This window comes from Terrapene carolina, unplaced genomic scaffold (assembly GCF_002925995.2).
Source record: "Terrapene carolina triunguis isolate 2854851 unplaced genomic scaffold, T_m_triunguis-2.0 Scaffold275, whole genome shotgun sequence".
Classification (NCBI taxonomy): Eukaryota; Metazoa; Chordata; order Testudines; family Emydidae; genus Terrapene; species Terrapene triunguis.
In genome coordinates, this window is record NW_020664626.1 from 803564 (window position 1) to 820813 (window position 17250).

A 17250-nucleotide genomic window follows, 5' to 3' on the forward strand; every position below is an offset into this window, starting at 1 on the left:
TTCTCTGTAACTATGAGAGCTAGAGGAACACTTTAAAAAAAAAAAGTAAAAAGCAGAGATTCTTCCCTAATCACTTGCCTCCAGGAGCTGTGTATTTAAGGAAAACCTCAAATATTATGAGAGTAGCAATACTGAATATGGTACTTAACTTTTGATGGGAAGTCAATCATTATTCTCTCAATTTCTATGTGTTTGAATAAGATATGAGTTTCCAGCAGTGTACACAGGAATAAAAAATTTGGCCGCTTTTAGAGGGGTACTTTCTGTACTCCCCATGGCTGGAGGAGCTGTGTCTCCAGCTCTCCCTCCTTCTTCTCACCGCTGTCATCTTCCGCCCCTGTCCGCAGTCCCATCTCCTGCCCCAGAGGAGTTCAATCTGTGCCCTTGCTGACTGGGGGGGCGGGGGATTGTGCCCCTGCTTCCCCGGCCCCCATGCACACTCGACACTCCTGTTTTTGGTATTGTTAGGACTGTCACTTCCCAGACAAGGTCCTGCAAACATGCACATGCTTAACTTTACTGCCATGAGTAATCCCGTAGGGCTACTCACAGTAGCAAAATTAGGCACGTGCATAAGTGTCTGCATGATCTGGGCCGAAATGTGGTCCTGTGTTACAGTGGGGCGGAACAGTTTGGGATGAGACTAGCTCACTGTTTAACAGCTACTTTTTCCTGAATGCTCTAAAATCCACATGCGGAGTCACATTGCCTTGGTAAGTACCTCAAGTATGAGTGGCCCAAATCTGAAGTCATTTGAGCAAGGGTTCCCAAGATACTGCCCCCTCCCCCCCTTGAGACAAATCACATCATCAACATGTTATAGCGATGAGGTGGGCGAGGTAATAGCTTTTATTGGTCAGAGACACAAGCTCAAACTAGGGCATTGATCTCCCATAAACCGGTATCATCAGTGTGGGATTGATCTCAGCACCAGTGTCCAGCATCAACAGCCCATTGGGGAATCAATAGTTTAAAAGCATGAAGCAGAACAGAAATCAGTTGCCCCACAAGTCCCCCCCCCCTCGCTGCACTAGAGGCTATAGGCCCCGCCTCCTTCCTGGGCCCCGCCCCTCTGGGGCTATAGGCCCCGCCCCACAACTCCCCCGCTGCACTAGGGCCCGGCCCCCACCCTTGCTGAGCGGCACGTGACACCCCAGGCCGGAAGTTCCGGGCGCTCGCGCGCCGCCGCCCTGGAGCACAGGCCGGACTGCACTACGGCGCGTTACTATAGAAACCAAGAACAACAAGGAGTCCGGTTCCACTTCCCGCTTTGCCTCAGCCGGCGCGCACAAACGGGGGAGAGAGGAGCGTGCCGTGCGCATGCGCAGTCGCTCTCTCAGGGGCTCCCGGCGCATGCGCGCGAACGGCCTGGTGCGGAGCTGCAGCCGGAGCCGGGACGATGTCTCGCTACGGGCGCTATGGAGGCGGTAGGTGCCGGGCCGCCGTCGCTTTTCCGCTGCTCGGGGCCCAGGGGAGTGGCCTGTGCGGGGCTCGCTGGGGCGGCGCCATTTTGCGCAGGTGGGGCGCGCGCCGGGGCTGGGGCCGGGCCGGGCTGCGGGAGGGGTGGGGGGAGCGCTGAGGAGCGAAATGGAGGCGGCACCCCAGTGGGGGGCGGGGCCCGGGGACTATCTGCTGAGCGCCGGCGCGCGCAGCGCCTCGCTCTGCTTGCCCCGGCCGGGGAGAGGCGCCGCCCCAGCCCTGCGAACCGGCACGCGCCGCCCGGCTGCTACCGCGCATGCGCCTGCGAGCCGGCCCTGGCCAGGCCCAGCCGGGCTGCGGGAGGGGGCAGTGGCGCGCGGGGCCTGGGCGGAGGCAGGGCACGGGGGGGGGGGGTCGGGGTCGCTAAGGGGGTTGAGGCGCTGCCAGGCAGCAGGGCGGAGGGGTCCCCACGGCCCGGGGCTGGGTCCGTACACGGGCTCCCTGCGGCCCGGACCCGGGACACGGTCTGTGTGTGTCCCGTCCCCCCCCCTGAGCCGGGGGCGGGTCCCTGGTTCGTCTGTCCGCAGAGCGCCTCAGAGCGGGACACGACGTGTCTGGGGGGGTTCTGCTCTACCCCGGCGGGGAATGTCCCGCCTTTCCCTTCCCTCCCTCCCAAGGGGACCCAGTGCGCTCAGCGCCTCCCTTCCCTCGGGCACACTTGTCAGAGCAAATCCTCGTTGGTGAAACGGCCACCAGCATTTCTCCTCCCCTCTCAGAGCGCTTCGTGTTCTGACAGGAGCCGTTAGCTCGGAATTCCCCCCTCCCACCTTTTTTTTTTTTAAAAAAGCACAACGTTTATTCTTGGGGATCATAGGACATCAAGGCCGACAGGTTTCGTGGGTTGGTGTCACAGCTTCTTCGCTTTCCTTTACTCCCCCCATGGGGATTGCATTTGCAAGGTGCTGTTTTGTCACTTTCTCCCGGACCCTAATGCTTTTTCATATCAACACTTGTGTGGAACTTGGTTCCACAATATTCACTACAGGCCAGATTTGCAAAGGTTGAAAGCCCCTAGATGCTTTTGAGAATCCCACTAGTTGCCTAAATACCTTTCAAAAACCTGGCCCTCAGAGTACTCTACTATCCTGTATGAAGTCAGTCATTCTCAAAGGCAAATCTCTACTTTTTTTTTAAGTTACGTATAGGTATACAACCCCCAGATAGACAACAAGTATTCAAACATCATGAGTCATACACCCACAAAAGTGATGAAATTAAAAATAGGGGTTATTTTAATTTGCCTTTTTATTTGAGTTATTAGGGTACACTAGCTTCATACCTTTCTGTTGCCTCATCCAAAGAATTCATATACACCTCTACCCCAATATAACGCTGTCCTTGGAAGCCAAAAAAAAAAAAAATCTTACCACGTTATAGGTTGAACCGCATTATATCGAACTTACTTTGATCCACTGGAGTGCGCAGCCCCGCCCCCCCGGAGCGCTTCTTTACCATGTTATATCCGAATTTGTGTTATATCGGGGTAGAGGTGTATCTAGAACAGTTGTACATACCTGTAACATTAAATACTGTTGTGGACATCCAATAGTGAGATTCCCTCCCCTTATTGAAAACACTTAAAAAAAAATCCTTATTTCTGTAAGTAATTCCCCATCCTGCAAATGCTGAAATGCACTGACCTCTTATTACTTCATTTGTTGCATGCATAAGTGTTGCTTTTTCTGCTGCATCGTTTATACTTCAGATTGCATATTTTAATTTCATAGCCTTATGTATGCTACATTTCAGTGATGTTTTTCATTCTGACAAGTTTACTTTTCTGCCAGAAATGAAGGCTTTTAAAAAACGAATTACCCTGTTACTCTTTTGTATTGGTTGCCTTTCGGTTAAATTAGAACACTGTCTCCCAATAGGTTTTTACAGATGGATAGCTAATCCATGTTAGTTTGTTTGTTTTTAAACAAACAAATCTAAAACCCCACATTTTCTTAACAGTGAGGACACAGACTTTGATTCTGGCTAGCCTGTTAAATGAAGCATTATTCATAGCTGGACAGACACTGTACGGATTGTGTGGCTAGCTCTGCTCCTTTGCCATCAGAGGTACTTGCGTCTATATGTCTGCAGCTCTCCATTTTTGTGGGTGTCCTGGAAAACCAGATAAAGCATTTTGAACTAAAGGAATTAATAGGCTTTGTCCCCCTCAATTTTCCTTATCTGCTTTTATTAAGGGAATGTCTAGAGGGTGTGAAATTAATGTGCATATGTTACAGCACCATAAAACCCCGTGTGGACATTTTCATTCAAAAGTAAAGCGGCCAGTGTTGACAGTAGCAGTCAGGGCAACCAAAGAAGATTGCAGGCGTCCTTCCCCAACACGCTATTAATAATCAGACCTTGGCTTGTTTTGAACAGTTTTTAAATTTGATCTAGTCTAGGTTATTCCACTTTTTGTATCCAAAGAGTAGGAGTGTAGTACTGGAGTACCTGTCTTAACTTACAGATAAGCCTTTGCACTATTTCACAGGTATCAATTTTGGACTGATAAGCCACTTACTGAAATGTTAAGGTTAAAATTTAAGGTGACCTTGCTCTTCCTTTCTGTCCTGTGCAGATCAGGACATCTTTCATGAGCTGGAGAATGAAGGCCTGATAGCATCATGCGAGATCCTGCTGTGCATGTAGCAAGTGGTGGCATAGGTGTACAGTGATCTCATCGCTGAGCAATGCATCTAAAGTGGTGGGACTCTTATCCCATTAGAATTAGCCAATTGGTTCACATGTTTGGTGCTTTAACTGTGAAGATTCCTCTTTAATTTCTGCCTTTACCTGCTCACTACCCCACTATAAACCATATCTTATCCCAGGAAAGTTTGCAACAATACTGCATACATATACAAACAATATCTTTCTTATATTATGATGGTAATACTAATGAGTCTATTATTGGGATACCCACAAAGGTATGAGGACACAGTATGATATTTTTGTTGCATCCTTTCAGCTAACTTAAAACATTGTGATGTTTTTCTTAGCACATGTGCAGAGCTGATCACCTAGCCAGAAACATCCATGAATAGAATGTGGCTTGGGAACTGTCTTATAGCATCCTCTTCCAGTTGGGCATAGACTTGTTCAGTTAACCCCTTCCCTGGGGGAATTCTGCCTGGAACCTTCTCAGAGCCCAGGGAGGTAGTTTCTAGCAAGGTTAGTTGTGGTTTCTTTCCGTTATTTCAAATCTCCTCAACAAAACAAGATCTAAAGTTCAAGTCTATCCCTCACACCCATAAGTTCATCAGCTCAAAAGTTCCTGATTCTTACCTCAGAGCCTTTGTGATAAAAGGATTTCCCACAGTTTGCCTTCTGTCTACTTGTTTCTTGGAGTAGTTGTTCTAGCCTCTCGCTGGTATTACAATGCCTCTGCTCCAGTTCCTGCTCTTCCTTTTATGAGGATGAACCAGTTAAGCTGCAGGTGTTTTTCACAGGTGCAGTGGGTGGGGCTAATCAGCAGTTGCTGGCTCCAATTTGTCAAGGTCATTTTGAATTCTACTCCTGTCCTCCAAAGTGCTTGCAACCCCTCCCAGCTTGGTGTCACCAGCACATTTTATGAGCATAATCTCCAATTCATTATCCAAGTAATTAAGGAAAATATTGAATAGTACTGGACCCCGGATCGACCTTTGCAGGTCCACACTAGATATGTCCTCCCAATTTGACAGCGAACCATTGATAATTATTCTTTGAGTATCATCTTTAACCAGTTATGCCCTTACCTTATAGTAGTTTCATTTAGAACATATTTCCGTAGTTTGCTTATGAGAATGTCATGTGGGACTGTGTCAGAAGCCTTACTAAAATCAAGATATATCACGTCTACTGCTTCCCCCCATCCAGTTAGACAGTAATCCTGCCAGAGAAGGAAATCAGGTTTGTTTGGCATGATTTGTTCTTGATAGGTCCATGCTGGCTATTCCTTATAACCCTATTATCCTCTAGGTTTTAACCAATTGACTGTTTAATAATTTGTTCCAATATCTTTCTAGGTATCAAAGTTAGGCTGACTGGCCTGTAATTCCTGGGTCCTCTTCGTTCCTCTATAAAGACACTTAGGGCTAGATTCACAAAGATTTAGATGCCTCTGTCCCAATTTTAAGTTCCATGGCAATTCCCAAAATCTCGCCAAACCCTTTAAGCACTCGGTTTCTATATTCTCAGGGTAAAGTTCCTTAGGTGCCTACGTGTCTACCTTTAAGCATGCGCACTGGTGCCTTACTCTAGGCATCTGGATACCGATATCCCACCTAAGCCCCAGAGCAATTCACAAACCAGGGAAGATGGTGGGAGGCAATGCTTATTTTGCATGTGGGCCTTATCCTGTAGTTGTGCTCTGAGGCTGCCTACTGGATTAGGTTACAAGCTACCTTATTGCTTCTAGCCTAGTGGTTAGTGCCCTTGCCTTGGATGTGGTATACCCAAGTTCAATTCCTCCCTCAGGCAGAACGGGAAAAATGATTTGAATAGTGTTTCCCACATCTGAGCTGAGTGCTCTAACCCAGTAGTTCTCAACCAGGGGTATGCGTCCCTCTGGGTGTACACAGAGGTATTATGGGGGAGATACATCAACTCATCTAGGTATTTGCCTAGTTTTACAACAGGCCACATAAAAAGCACTAACTAAAATTTCATACAGACAATGACTTGTTATTACTGCTCTGTACACTGAAATGTAAGTACAATATTTATATTCCAGTTGATTTATTTTATAATTATATGGTAAAAATGAGAAAGTCAGCACTATTTCAGTAATAGTGTGCTGTGATACTTTTGTATTTTTTGTCTGATTTTGTAGGCAAATAGTTTTTAAGTGAGGTGAAACTTGGGGATACACAAGACAAATCAGACTCCTGAAAGGGGTACAGTTGTCTGGAAAGGTTGAAAGCCACTGCTCTAACCCCTGATCATGCCCCCTTCTTTGTGTCTGTAGTAATTTACCCCCCCACACACACACACACACAAGTACATATACCAATCTAAAAAAAAATCAACATGCAACTCTCACTAAAGAATAAAAACAGTAAGGCATTGATTCAAACAGAGCCATTTACGTATCCAGTGCAGTCATGTAAATTGGAAGTGACAGACGCTTGCTTGCATCACACTGTTGTTACTAGTGTGCTGGGTGCACCTGTTTTTTGGAGCAGAGCAATTCCATTCTGGGTTGGACACTCGAGACAACTATCTGGAGATCCCTTCTACCTTCCATTAAATGTGCACACCGCATCGTAGCAAACGGATTAATGTACAGATGGCAACGACTTTGGATAATGCTGTGCAAGCTAAACAGAAATCCGTCAAAATGCACAGCACCATCTGAGGACCTGATATGTCTGGAGGAATCAGCTTTGCTAGTTGTTCATTGCTGTGGGTAAAATGTGTGCAGTCATTTTTTCCCCCCTAAAGCTTCTCAATCCCCCCTGTCCCCGAATACATTCTGCGCCCCCCAGTTTGACGGGGACGGGGAAGATGAGAGGTAGAAAGTTGTGACAGGTCTACCCCCATCTGTCACAATTTGCTACCTGGGATGGGAGTATGGGAAAGGCAGAGACAGCAAATTGTGACAGGGCAGCAAAAAAGAACACCTAGGTGTCAGTAACTTCTGCCAGTAGCGAATTGTGATGATAGCAGTTTGTAATGTTACACCAGCCGCGTTGCTGAACTGGGGAGACGCTGCGGGGCCGGGGGGAGGGGGCTACTCAGTCACTCAACGATTGTGTGATTTGCTCTTGCAGAGACCAAGGTGTACGTGGGGAACCTGGGCACCGGCGCCGGCAAGGGCGAGCTGGAGCGAGCCTTCAGCTACTACGGCCCCCTGCGCACCGTGTGGATCGCACGGAACCCGCCGGGCTTTGCCTTCGTGGAGTTTGAAGACCCGCGAGACGCGGAAGATGCAGTTCGAGGTTTGGATGGAAAGTACGAATGTATTGTATTTCTGGTGGCCTTAACTTCTCACTAAGGGTATGTCTGCACTACAAGTGCTACAGCAGCATTGCCACCGCCACACTGGAGTGTAGACACTTGCTACAGCAGTGATGGAAAGAGTATCTCCATCGCTGTAGTAAATCCAACCCTCGAGAGACACGGACGGTAGAATTCTTCCATAAACCTCATGGTGTCTACTAGGGATGTAAATATCATTTTAAAAAAATACCCGTTTAAGCTATTAAAATTATATCGGTTAACGGTTTAATATTTTACATCCCCAGTTGGCACCCCGTCACCACTCCCTCCTGCGCATTGTCATGGCAATGGGAGGTGCAGGGAGGGAGAGACCATCACGTGATCTGGGAGTATTATGGTGGTGGGGAGAACCTGTCAAGTGACTGGGAGGTGTCATGGCGATACCAGTCTCCCCTGTCACGTGGCCTGGTCTCCCTCGGTGCATTGCGGCACTTTGGCTAGTTCCGGTCACGTGCCCCTTGCTGCCCAGTTCCCTGGTCGCCCCATGGGCCAGGAGGCGGAGAGACCTCCCTAGTAGCGGCAGCCGCCGGACTTAGTGCCCAGCACCACCTGGCCCCTCAGCCCGCCGCGCCTGCATCATGTGGCAGTAGCGAGCGGCGCCCTGAGTAGCCGCCCACACGGTAGGGGTCTGGATGGTGTCCAGGGCTCGGCATAGTCTCCCGAGGTGGTGAGGGGTCTCGCGAGGGGCTGGGCCAGCGGGGGGTGGGGGCTGCTCCCCAGGCAGGGGGCCCGTGTCTGTGGAGGATGCCATGTGCCCGGCTGGGGTTGCTGTGCTTGCTCCTGGTGGGGAGCGAGGCACCCAGCCTTGGGAGCCGGCGTTGATAGCCCAAGAGCACAACGCGTTCCAACCGCCCCCGGCCCCCGCTGTGCCGGGCTCTCAAGCCATTGCCGTGCAAGGGCAGCTCGGCTTGTCCTGCCCTGGGCGCTGCCGCTGAGGGGGGAGTAGGATGAGGCTAGGGAAGAGCCGGATTTGTTAATGCACACGGTGTGCTCGGACCTGGGAGCAGGGCAATCTGTTTTAAACGTTAACTGCAATATAGTAACGGTAAGACTAATACTTATCAGTTAACCATTTGACCGTTTAATATTTTACATCCCTAGCGTCTACAACAGGGCTTGTGTAGGCTTAATTACATCTCTCAGGTGAGAATTTTTCACACCCCTGAGTGACATAACTAGGTTGACCTAAGTGTTAGCTGTAGACCAGGGTTTAAAAGATGTAGCTCTTTTACAGTAATGGGATTCTCAAATTTTAGTGGTTCTTTAGAGATTGGCTTTCTTATTTTATAGGCGTTAGATAAGGAAAAATACCAGATTATTAATTGATATTTTGCATATATCAAATTACAGGGTGATTTGTGGCTCCCGAGTGAGAGTTGAGCTGTCAACAGGCATGCCCCGCCGCTCCCGCTATGATAGACCTCCCGCACGGCGACCATTTGATCCCAATGACCGGTGTTACGAATGTGGCGAGAAAGGTCATTATGCTTATGACTGTCATCGCTATAGTCGTCGGAGGAGGAGCAGGTATGTGTGTGAAAGGAGTGATTGGTTCTTTTCACCAGTTACTGTTGTAGTTGTTAGCCAAGAAGAGAATGTTATGCCAGTTTAATTTAACTTTAATGCTGTAATTATACAGGCATATATTACAATTTGTTATTTCATATAAATGTTAATATATTAATAATCAACCTGGTCAAAACCTTTCAGGTTTCTTCGTTTGAGTCAGTCGCCTTGATTCAGAATGTCACGAGCCTTAAGATATCATGCTGAGGCGCCTTGCAAAATCCGACAATTAAGATCCTCCTAGACCTTGAGGTGATCAGCATAAGAGGCCAGATCCCCTCGAGCCATCTACACCTAGCTTCACCTTATTCTTTAAAGGGCAGAAAATTTGAGACGGTGATCGCCGTAACAGTAAATTTGGCTTTCAATTGGGGCCCCCCCCCTCCGGTTTAGAAAGAGGAACACCAGATTGACCACATTCCCACCTAGAAAAATCTTCTTGCGTCAATCAAGCCTCACCCTGGCTCATTTGGCTGTCAGTTTGATCGTCGTTAGATTGAAGAGAACACCTAGATGCAGCGATCGGCTATAGATACTTCTAGATCGTCTAGATCTGCTAGACCTTGGGCCAAAGAGGGTCGACCTGCAAACTTGCAAGGTTTATTTTAATACACATTACAGTGTTTTATATTATAATGTAATTCTAAATGTAATTCAGCTTAACATCTTTTCTAGGTAGTAAAAATACTCAAAGCAAATAGGCCCTGAGTTTTTCCAACTGACAGACACTAATTTTTAGTTGTCTGAAATTTTGACTTCAGCAGAGGCTCACGTGCGCTAATTGCTAAAGTTGTTTTCTAATACTTATTTTTTCTAACCTAACATTAGGTCACGGTCTAGATCTCATTCAAGGTCCAGAGGAAGAAGGTATTCTCGGTCACGCAGCCGAAGCCGTGGTAGGAGGTGAGTTTCAGGCTGTCTTGTGCTTCCCTTTTTTAAGAGATGTCAAACATTGCATAATTATATTTTTAAATTTTTCCCTGCAGGTCCAGGTCAGCTTCCCTTCGCAGATCCAGATCTGTCTCTCCTCGTAGATCTAGATCAGCCTCACCCCGCAGGTCCCGATCGGGTTCTTTAAAAAGATCAAGGTAATTGTTGTTATGCACAATAATTACCAGATCATGTTTTTATTAAGGTGGTAGATTCAGAACATATTTCTGGGAAGTGTAACTTTCTGTGTTTGCAGAGCAGACTCTTTGAAAAGGGCCTGACAACCCTCAAGACCGAACTATAATTCCTTTAAAAGAGCTATGGGGGAAAGGACAGTTACCTGTTCCGTAACTGGCGTTCTTCGAGATGTGTTGCTCCTGTCTATTCCACAGTAGGTGTGCGTGCTCGCCACGTGCACTGGTACCGGAAGTTTTTCCCTTAGCAGTATCCGTAGTGGGGGAGCACTGCCCTGGAGTGGCGCCGATATATCGCGCCATAAAGGGGGCTGCGTGCTCCTCCCATCCTCGGTTCCTTCTTGCCAGACAACTCTGACAGAGGGGAAGGAGGGTGGGAGGTGGAATAGATAGTAGATAGTGTAAAAAGAGTTTTCTGAGGGCTTGTTTACACAGAGCAGAAATGTGCACTACTGCAGTGTGACTTCTAAAGAGCATTAATATGTTTGTGCGTTAATTGGTCTGGGTAGACCCTGCTGGTGCGCACTAAAGGTTCTCTGGTGTGCTTTAACATAGTGCTGTTTCAAACAAAACCAGGGGCTACACGGACAAATTAATGTGCAGTACATTACCCCACCATGTAGGCAAGCACTGAGCTTTTGGGACTACCTGGTTAAAGCTATAGCCTTATTCTCTGTATCTAGGTGTCTGTTCGGATTGTCCTATGCACCCTGTAGGTCCTGTGATCTTGAAAGTTATCTTAGCACCAATCGGCAACAAGGCTACTTTGACAGGCTACTTTAATCATCTTAATACTTTCTCCTGGAGCTGGATTGGTTTTTATTAGTTTCTTTTCAAACTTAGATCTAGATCCAGATCACGATCAAGATCCAGGTCCGTTACATGGCCAAGAAGCAGGTAAGATCTTTGACAGAATTGATTAAAGCAACTAACTAATAGCTGCAGGCTGAATTAACTTGTGCAAATGCATTAATTTTTTTCAATTCTAAGTAAATGCTAGGTGCTGTCTAAACTCCTTTTCCAGCAAGTTTGGGGTATGAAGTGTTCTAAAATTGTACATCATAGTCTTATTTGTAATAGATTTTATTACTTTACCTGCAGTTTTACAGGACACCTTAGGTCTAGATCTGTGATGGTGAACAATAGGCAAACCTTCGGTACGTAAACCAGTTGTGACTAGTATGCATGTATGCCAGTTAATATGTATGAGAAACACATAAGTCACCTAAAACTGAAGTAAGTCCTAGTACTTAAATGCACCTTGCCCATTTGAGATCATAATTCCTTCCTGCTTCTAACCTGCAGGAAGTCAAAGCGTACTTTTGTGCTGCTACTTAAAGCATCCCCCTCCCAAGGATTCTCCATGCCAGATTCTTGGTATTCTGTAGTGTCCTGGATACGTGACCAGGACAAGTGCATGAAAGACTCACCAGTGCCCAAATTCTTGGTTACTGCTGACTCAGACTGTCTGAACACTGATCTCTGAACGGTACTGGGCAGCAACTGTTAGTTCTGGTACCTGAATTAAATTAAAAGGTGGCATAATAGTGTGGAGGATTGTTCTGTACAGAATGGAATTAAATTTCTCAAACCAGATTTAAAGAATTGTGTGTAAAATGTTTCATGCCTGAGTTCTCATTAATACTTCTGTAATGAGTAGATCTAAGCTGTAGTCCATGCATGGGTGTGCCATGGACAACAAAGCTGGCTTTCGTGGAGCAGGTCTCCTGCTGTCTGTTATGTAAAGTTAGAACTAAAATTTGGGATTACGGATGATGCTGTTCCAGTCTCTGCTCTCGACTACATCTGTTGGTTTTGCTCCCTGTCTCGAAAGGCTGCAGAATTAAAGAAGAGCTCTCTCCTCGCTGCATCTCTTCCATTTCTTCTAGCAGCAGCTGTGTGGGGTGTGGGTGTGGGGCGTGTTTAGAGAAAGTAAAGGGAAGCAGCACCTAGGGGGAGTAGGTGGGAAAGCCTCCTGCCTAGAGGGGAGGAAGAGCCCAGTACTGGTGATGGCAAGAGACAGGATCCCTGTTACAAGTGGGAGAGAGGGTGAGAACTTTCTTGGGGAGGGGGAGGATGAAGAGTAGGGTGAGCCCTGCTTGGTGGTGGGGCAGGAGAGGTGAATCCTAACTAGAAGGCCCAAAGGAGGAGGTGACAGATAAGAGAGGAGAAATACTGACATGAGTGCAGTAAGATTCGGGAGGAAGTGAGGTGAGAAGCCCTGCCTAGTGTGGGGGAGGCTGGAGGGAGGAGAAGTGTGGTGTGCTTTCTCTTGCTGCTAAGGTGGGCTCTTTCTGCCTGTTACCTCATAAGTGCCACAGTGAGCCTTAACATTTGTTCCTCTAAGTTCACTTCTCCACTTGGCCATTCTTTTCATCTTCATTGAATCTGCCCAGACTTTAATTGGCATATGCCAGTGATGTGCAGAGAACAACTAATCAAGCTCAACTTGCGTGTCAGCGAGGGAGACTCTTGGATAACCCTGCATACCATTGGCTACTGAGTTTTAGCACTGGGATTGTTTTTTCAGAGTCTGCAGTTTTGTTCTCAGATGAAGGGATTACACCTAGAATTCCCATTTTAACATTAAACTTATTCATGGCCTACCTGTGTCACTGTAAGTGTGCAGTTAAGTGGTGAAGCATTAATACTGTTCATTGTGCATGGTAAGCAGATGATTCTCATGGCTTCCTTACAGAAGAACAAAGGGAGGGCTTGGCATTAGAGCTGTAAACATTCTCATCCTGCTGCTAGTTTTAAAATGTCACAAAATCACACACATTAGGAGAACTTGTTTCGGATGCTGGTTATATTAAGGAGGCACTGCTCTCATGCTAATTCTTTTTGTTGAAAGATTTTCTGAGCCAAGAAAATGACACAAGTGTTGCCATACCGCAGAAATAGTTAGGGGGACTCAAACACAAATGAATATGAGTGAGCAACTTATATCTGCCTTGAAAACATGCTGGTATATTTCATTACATGAGTATTGATGCATGCTCCTGGGAGTGGTCCGCGGTCACTGCAAGATGTGCATCACATGAGATGGAATGCGGAAACTAACTGCTGACACTACTGGGGATTGCTTAAGTAAAGAATAAATATCGGTGCCCCGTTTCAAGGTTTCTGCTTCTGAAAATACCTGAAAGTGACAACCCCGGTGAAGTTCAGCGTATGGTTTACTGTAGCAGGCTTCATGCATTATCTTCATAAACTAATTGGCCACATGACTGAAATTTCATTGTCTTGTGTGTCAAGAAATTCTATGCAAAAGCAAATGAGCAACACTTGGTGTGATGAAGCTGGTAAGGAAGGAAGGTTGTGAATTTCTCCAGCATAGTGACTTTTGATGATTGAGAGCTCTAGATTCTTACAAGAATTAATATTAGGACTGAGGTACAGCAGTGTCACTTGGCTAAAGCAGTATTTGTTTCAAAGAAACCAAGTTCTTGGTTCAGAAAGGACATTAAGGGATGCAGTGGTTGAATGACTTGATGTGTTCTGCTGACTGAACTCAATGTAATAGTTCAAGGTTTACCTAAACATAGCGATCACAATCCTGACAACATCAAAGCTTATGAAATGCTGAAATAGTTGAGGAAAGGCTTGAATACTGGAAAACTAAAATATTATTTGAAACTATCTAGAAAATTCATCTACTTTCATGGACAACATTGGTAACATTGAAGTGCACTTCAAACTTGTTCCAATGTAGCTGGCATATTTGGAAGTCTTTTCAGAACAGTTAACTTTCCATAGCTAGAAAACAGGTCACACTTTCAGCAGACACTCTTAACCAAGGTTGAAGATTTCAAGTGGTGAAGGTGTTAACATTGAAATGATGATGGTTAAGTTGCAGGAGAGTACTGTCTGAAAACAGCTTGGCTTTTAGGTGAAAGACATCCATCCCAATGGAATCTTGCCAGTTTGGAATACAGCACTCAATTGTTTTTGTGAAAATACTAGTCATAGCTTCGATTGGACAATGTACTCGTATGAACTGTCTCAAGTAATATCTAGAATAGGTTGATGAATGACGACTGCAGCATGTGTGGTACTGAATTAAAAAAAGCTGTCTTCTGAAACTTAACTGCAAAAGCCACACACACGGGTGGATTTCTGCCTGTCAGTTACTAGCCCTCCACAGTTTTCTTGGCATGTAGTATGAATTTCATTATCACTGGTTTAGGTAACTTCACTGTACATGCATCCCACAGGTGCCTTGCTGAGCCTTATTTCTCTCCCATTGTAGGTCTGGGTCCCATGGTAGATCTAAATCTGGCTCACCTGCTAAAAGGTGAGCATGTAATGCTGAAACCTGCACTAGACCTTTTAGAAGTCAGTATTGCTTCGTCATGATTCACAAAGCCCTTTGCTTGGACCAGTATTTCACTTGTTTTTGAAGGATGTTATTGCTAAGTTTTAATAGTTGGGATTTTTACTTCAAAGGTCATAAATATTTAGTGAGATGGGGGAGGGGGGATTTCCCTACCCCATCTTTTTGTTTTAACTGTTTAGTTTCCACCACAGTACTGATTCCTCTTACTTAAACTTGTTCCTCTCCTCCACCCCTATATCACAGAATTGTTGTGACAGTTAAATATTGTTCTTAACACACCTAAAATGGTTTGCTGCAAAGGCATATCTAGCTCCAGCTGTAGTAGGGATGGTGGGGATTAATTTGATGCCCCTACAAATCCTTGTAAAAGATTTTGGACATGTTGTCAGTGATACCTATATAAAATGCTGACTAAGGTTCTGGAGATTTTCTCACTATTTTTAAGTATGGGAGAAATTGTTTTGTTATAATGTAATGTGACTTTATTAAGTTGTCACTTAGTATTTCTTTCTGTTTTGCAGCCGATCAAAGTCCAGATCCCCCTCTCCAAAGAGAAGGTAAGTTGAATCTTGCTACTAAAGACTGCTGGGTGTAGCACATATTACCGTGTCCTGTCATCACTACTGAAAAGTCAGCATTTGCCAGCACTGAAGTTACTGGAACTTTTTCCTTTACTTAACTGTAAGCAGTAAAAGGAATATTTTGGAGAGACTGGGCTTCCTTAATGCATATGACACTGATTACTAAAGTGAGGCACCCAGAGGTAAACTGCTCCAAAGAAAGTGGGAACATGGTGCGCCATGAAGAGCTTGTCTTGGGCTATTTCTGTTGGACTTCCATCCTCTGTAAAGGTTTCATTGAACTGAGATCCATGCAAGAGGATAAGCAAAAGCACATTAAACTTCTGGGCAAATAATCACAGGGAGAATCCATTTTAAACAGTCTATTTAAAAACTCCAGTGACTGTAATGAGACTAACTTCTTTTGTAGTAAGTGCAATGGGCTACTTTTGGCTTACAGTTAAAACCTTTTTCAGAAGGACTGAACCCAGTTTCTCAAGGGATGTTTGTAGCCAGAGGAAAAATCTGAATAATACTAAGGATAGTGGGAAATGGAAATGGCTCAGAGTAAAGCTGGAAACAGATTAAATGTGTGAAACAAAACAAACTAAAGACTTCTTGTAACAAACACCAATGGACTCAAACTGCTGTCGTTCTTGCTGCTGGCTCTACCTTAACAAATAGCTGCACAGTCTGCTGTTCCTACATGGTAATAGCACGATGAAATTCTCTAGTTTCCTGTTGTAGCCCAGATCAGTTCTTATTAGAACTTCTGTATGTTTTTATGTAATTAATCACTAGCCTTGTTTTTTCAATTTTAGTCTGAGCCATTTATAACCATTCTCCATTAACTTGGGTAAGTATGCTCTTCTGAACACTTGGAGACAACTCTTCCAAGCTTGGTAAAAATCTCCTGAGGGAAGGAGTGCATGGGAACTGGAGTAGCTTGTAACATGCCACACTGAGACCTTGTTTGTAGTCTTCCTTTTCCTCCTTACTCTGTTCTCTTCCTCTTATTCTTTTGGACACTTTAGAAAAGACTGTCAAATCTTAAAGATGCATTGTTTATTAATTAAAGACTAATGACTCTATAGCAAACTTGAGATTTCTTACATCCTTGAGGTTATCGTCTAACAGTGTATGTTTGCAACATCTGTTTTAAAAGAAAAACTAACTCACTAAACTCAGTGCTGGGAGGAAAGGGCTTTCTGGGTGTGGTGAGTGGTGTTGAATCTGCAGTTCCAGATGAATATTGAAGTTATTCCAACTGACTTCGGTTTTCTTTTCACTTTCAGTCGTTCACCATCAGGAAGCCCTCGAAGGAGGAGTGCAAGTCCTGTAAGAATGGACTGAAATTTCAAAGTTAACCTTCTGGGAAGAACGTTATTTTGTTTACATTATTATAAGGGATTTGTGGTGTCTTTGATGTAAATGGTAAGGGCTTAGTTCTAGAAGAGTATTTCAATCTGATAACAATTGACATGGATCTGGATCATTTAAATTCTGCAAAGTCACATCAGTAGACTAGTGCACAACTTGTTTTGTTGTATGTATTAACATCCTGTGATCTGAAAATGTGGGACTCTTTTATTGACACGTTTTTTATTGCCTCATTGAAATAAAATGTGTATTTCTAACTAAAAACCTCCTTGTGATGCCCTACTGCTTAACAAAAAAAAAAGGTGGCTACCATTAGCCTACCCTAAACCAATCAGATTCTTCCCAGTTTATTTTAAATAGTCTCTAGTTATGTGAACTTGTTATTGACGTTAAATGGATGACAAAATTTTAAACCGTGACTAAAAATCCTTGATATCTCAGTTGCCATAACTTCCTGTAATACCATTTACATGAGCTCTCTAGTCATTGTGATCTTCCAATGTAGAGAGAGTATGAATTTCTAATGTCTAAAGTTTGTTTACAAAAAGTAAAGCCTTTCTTATCACAAAGCAGAAGGGCACAAGCACAATATTTGCACTGCAGGTTACCTTCAAATAACGGTTCATGTTCCGAGAGAAAAGGCAGCTATGTTGCTCTTTCTCTAACACAACGCATTTATGGTCAGTTAGTCTAACCTGAGAAAAACTGAGTGAAACTGAGAACTGTTCTGCAATACAAGTTGCAATCATAAAGCAGCCTGTACGCTGGTAGACAAAACCTGTTTAGATATTGGTAAAATAAACTCTATAGTGCACACAGCAAA

At 45.0% G+C, this 17250-nt stretch overlaps 1 protein-coding gene across 4 annotated transcripts; it reads left to right on the plus strand.

Moving 5' to 3' along the window:
* The first annotated feature begins 1164 nt into the window (after window positions 1-1164).
* LOC112116478 (serine/arginine-rich splicing factor 7) lies at window positions 1165-17129 on the plus strand. 4 transcript variants are annotated; one of them, XM_024213978.1, is made up of 11 exons: window positions 1165-1427; window positions 7230-7410; window positions 8809-8985; window positions 9853-9927; window positions 10011-10112; window positions 10992-11045; window positions 11250-11305; window positions 14401-14445; window positions 15009-15044; window positions 15869-15903; window positions 16343-16397. In XM_024213978.1, the coding sequence occupies exons 1-10, from the start codon at window positions 1400-1402 to the stop codon at window positions 15871-15873; spliced, it is 759 nt and encodes a 252-aa protein (XP_024069746.1). In that variant the 5' UTR covers window positions 1165-1399; the 3' UTR covers window positions 15874-15903; window positions 16343-16397. The 4 variants fall into 4 exon arrangements, with proteins under 4 accessions (XP_024069746.1, XP_024069748.1, XP_024069745.1 ...); XM_024213980.2 differs by lacking the exon at window positions 11250-11305 and having other exon boundaries at window positions 16343-17129; XM_024213977.1 differs by lacking the exon at window positions 15869-15903 and having other exon boundaries at window positions 16343-16405.
* The last annotated feature ends 121 nt before the right edge of the window (window positions 17130-17250 follow it).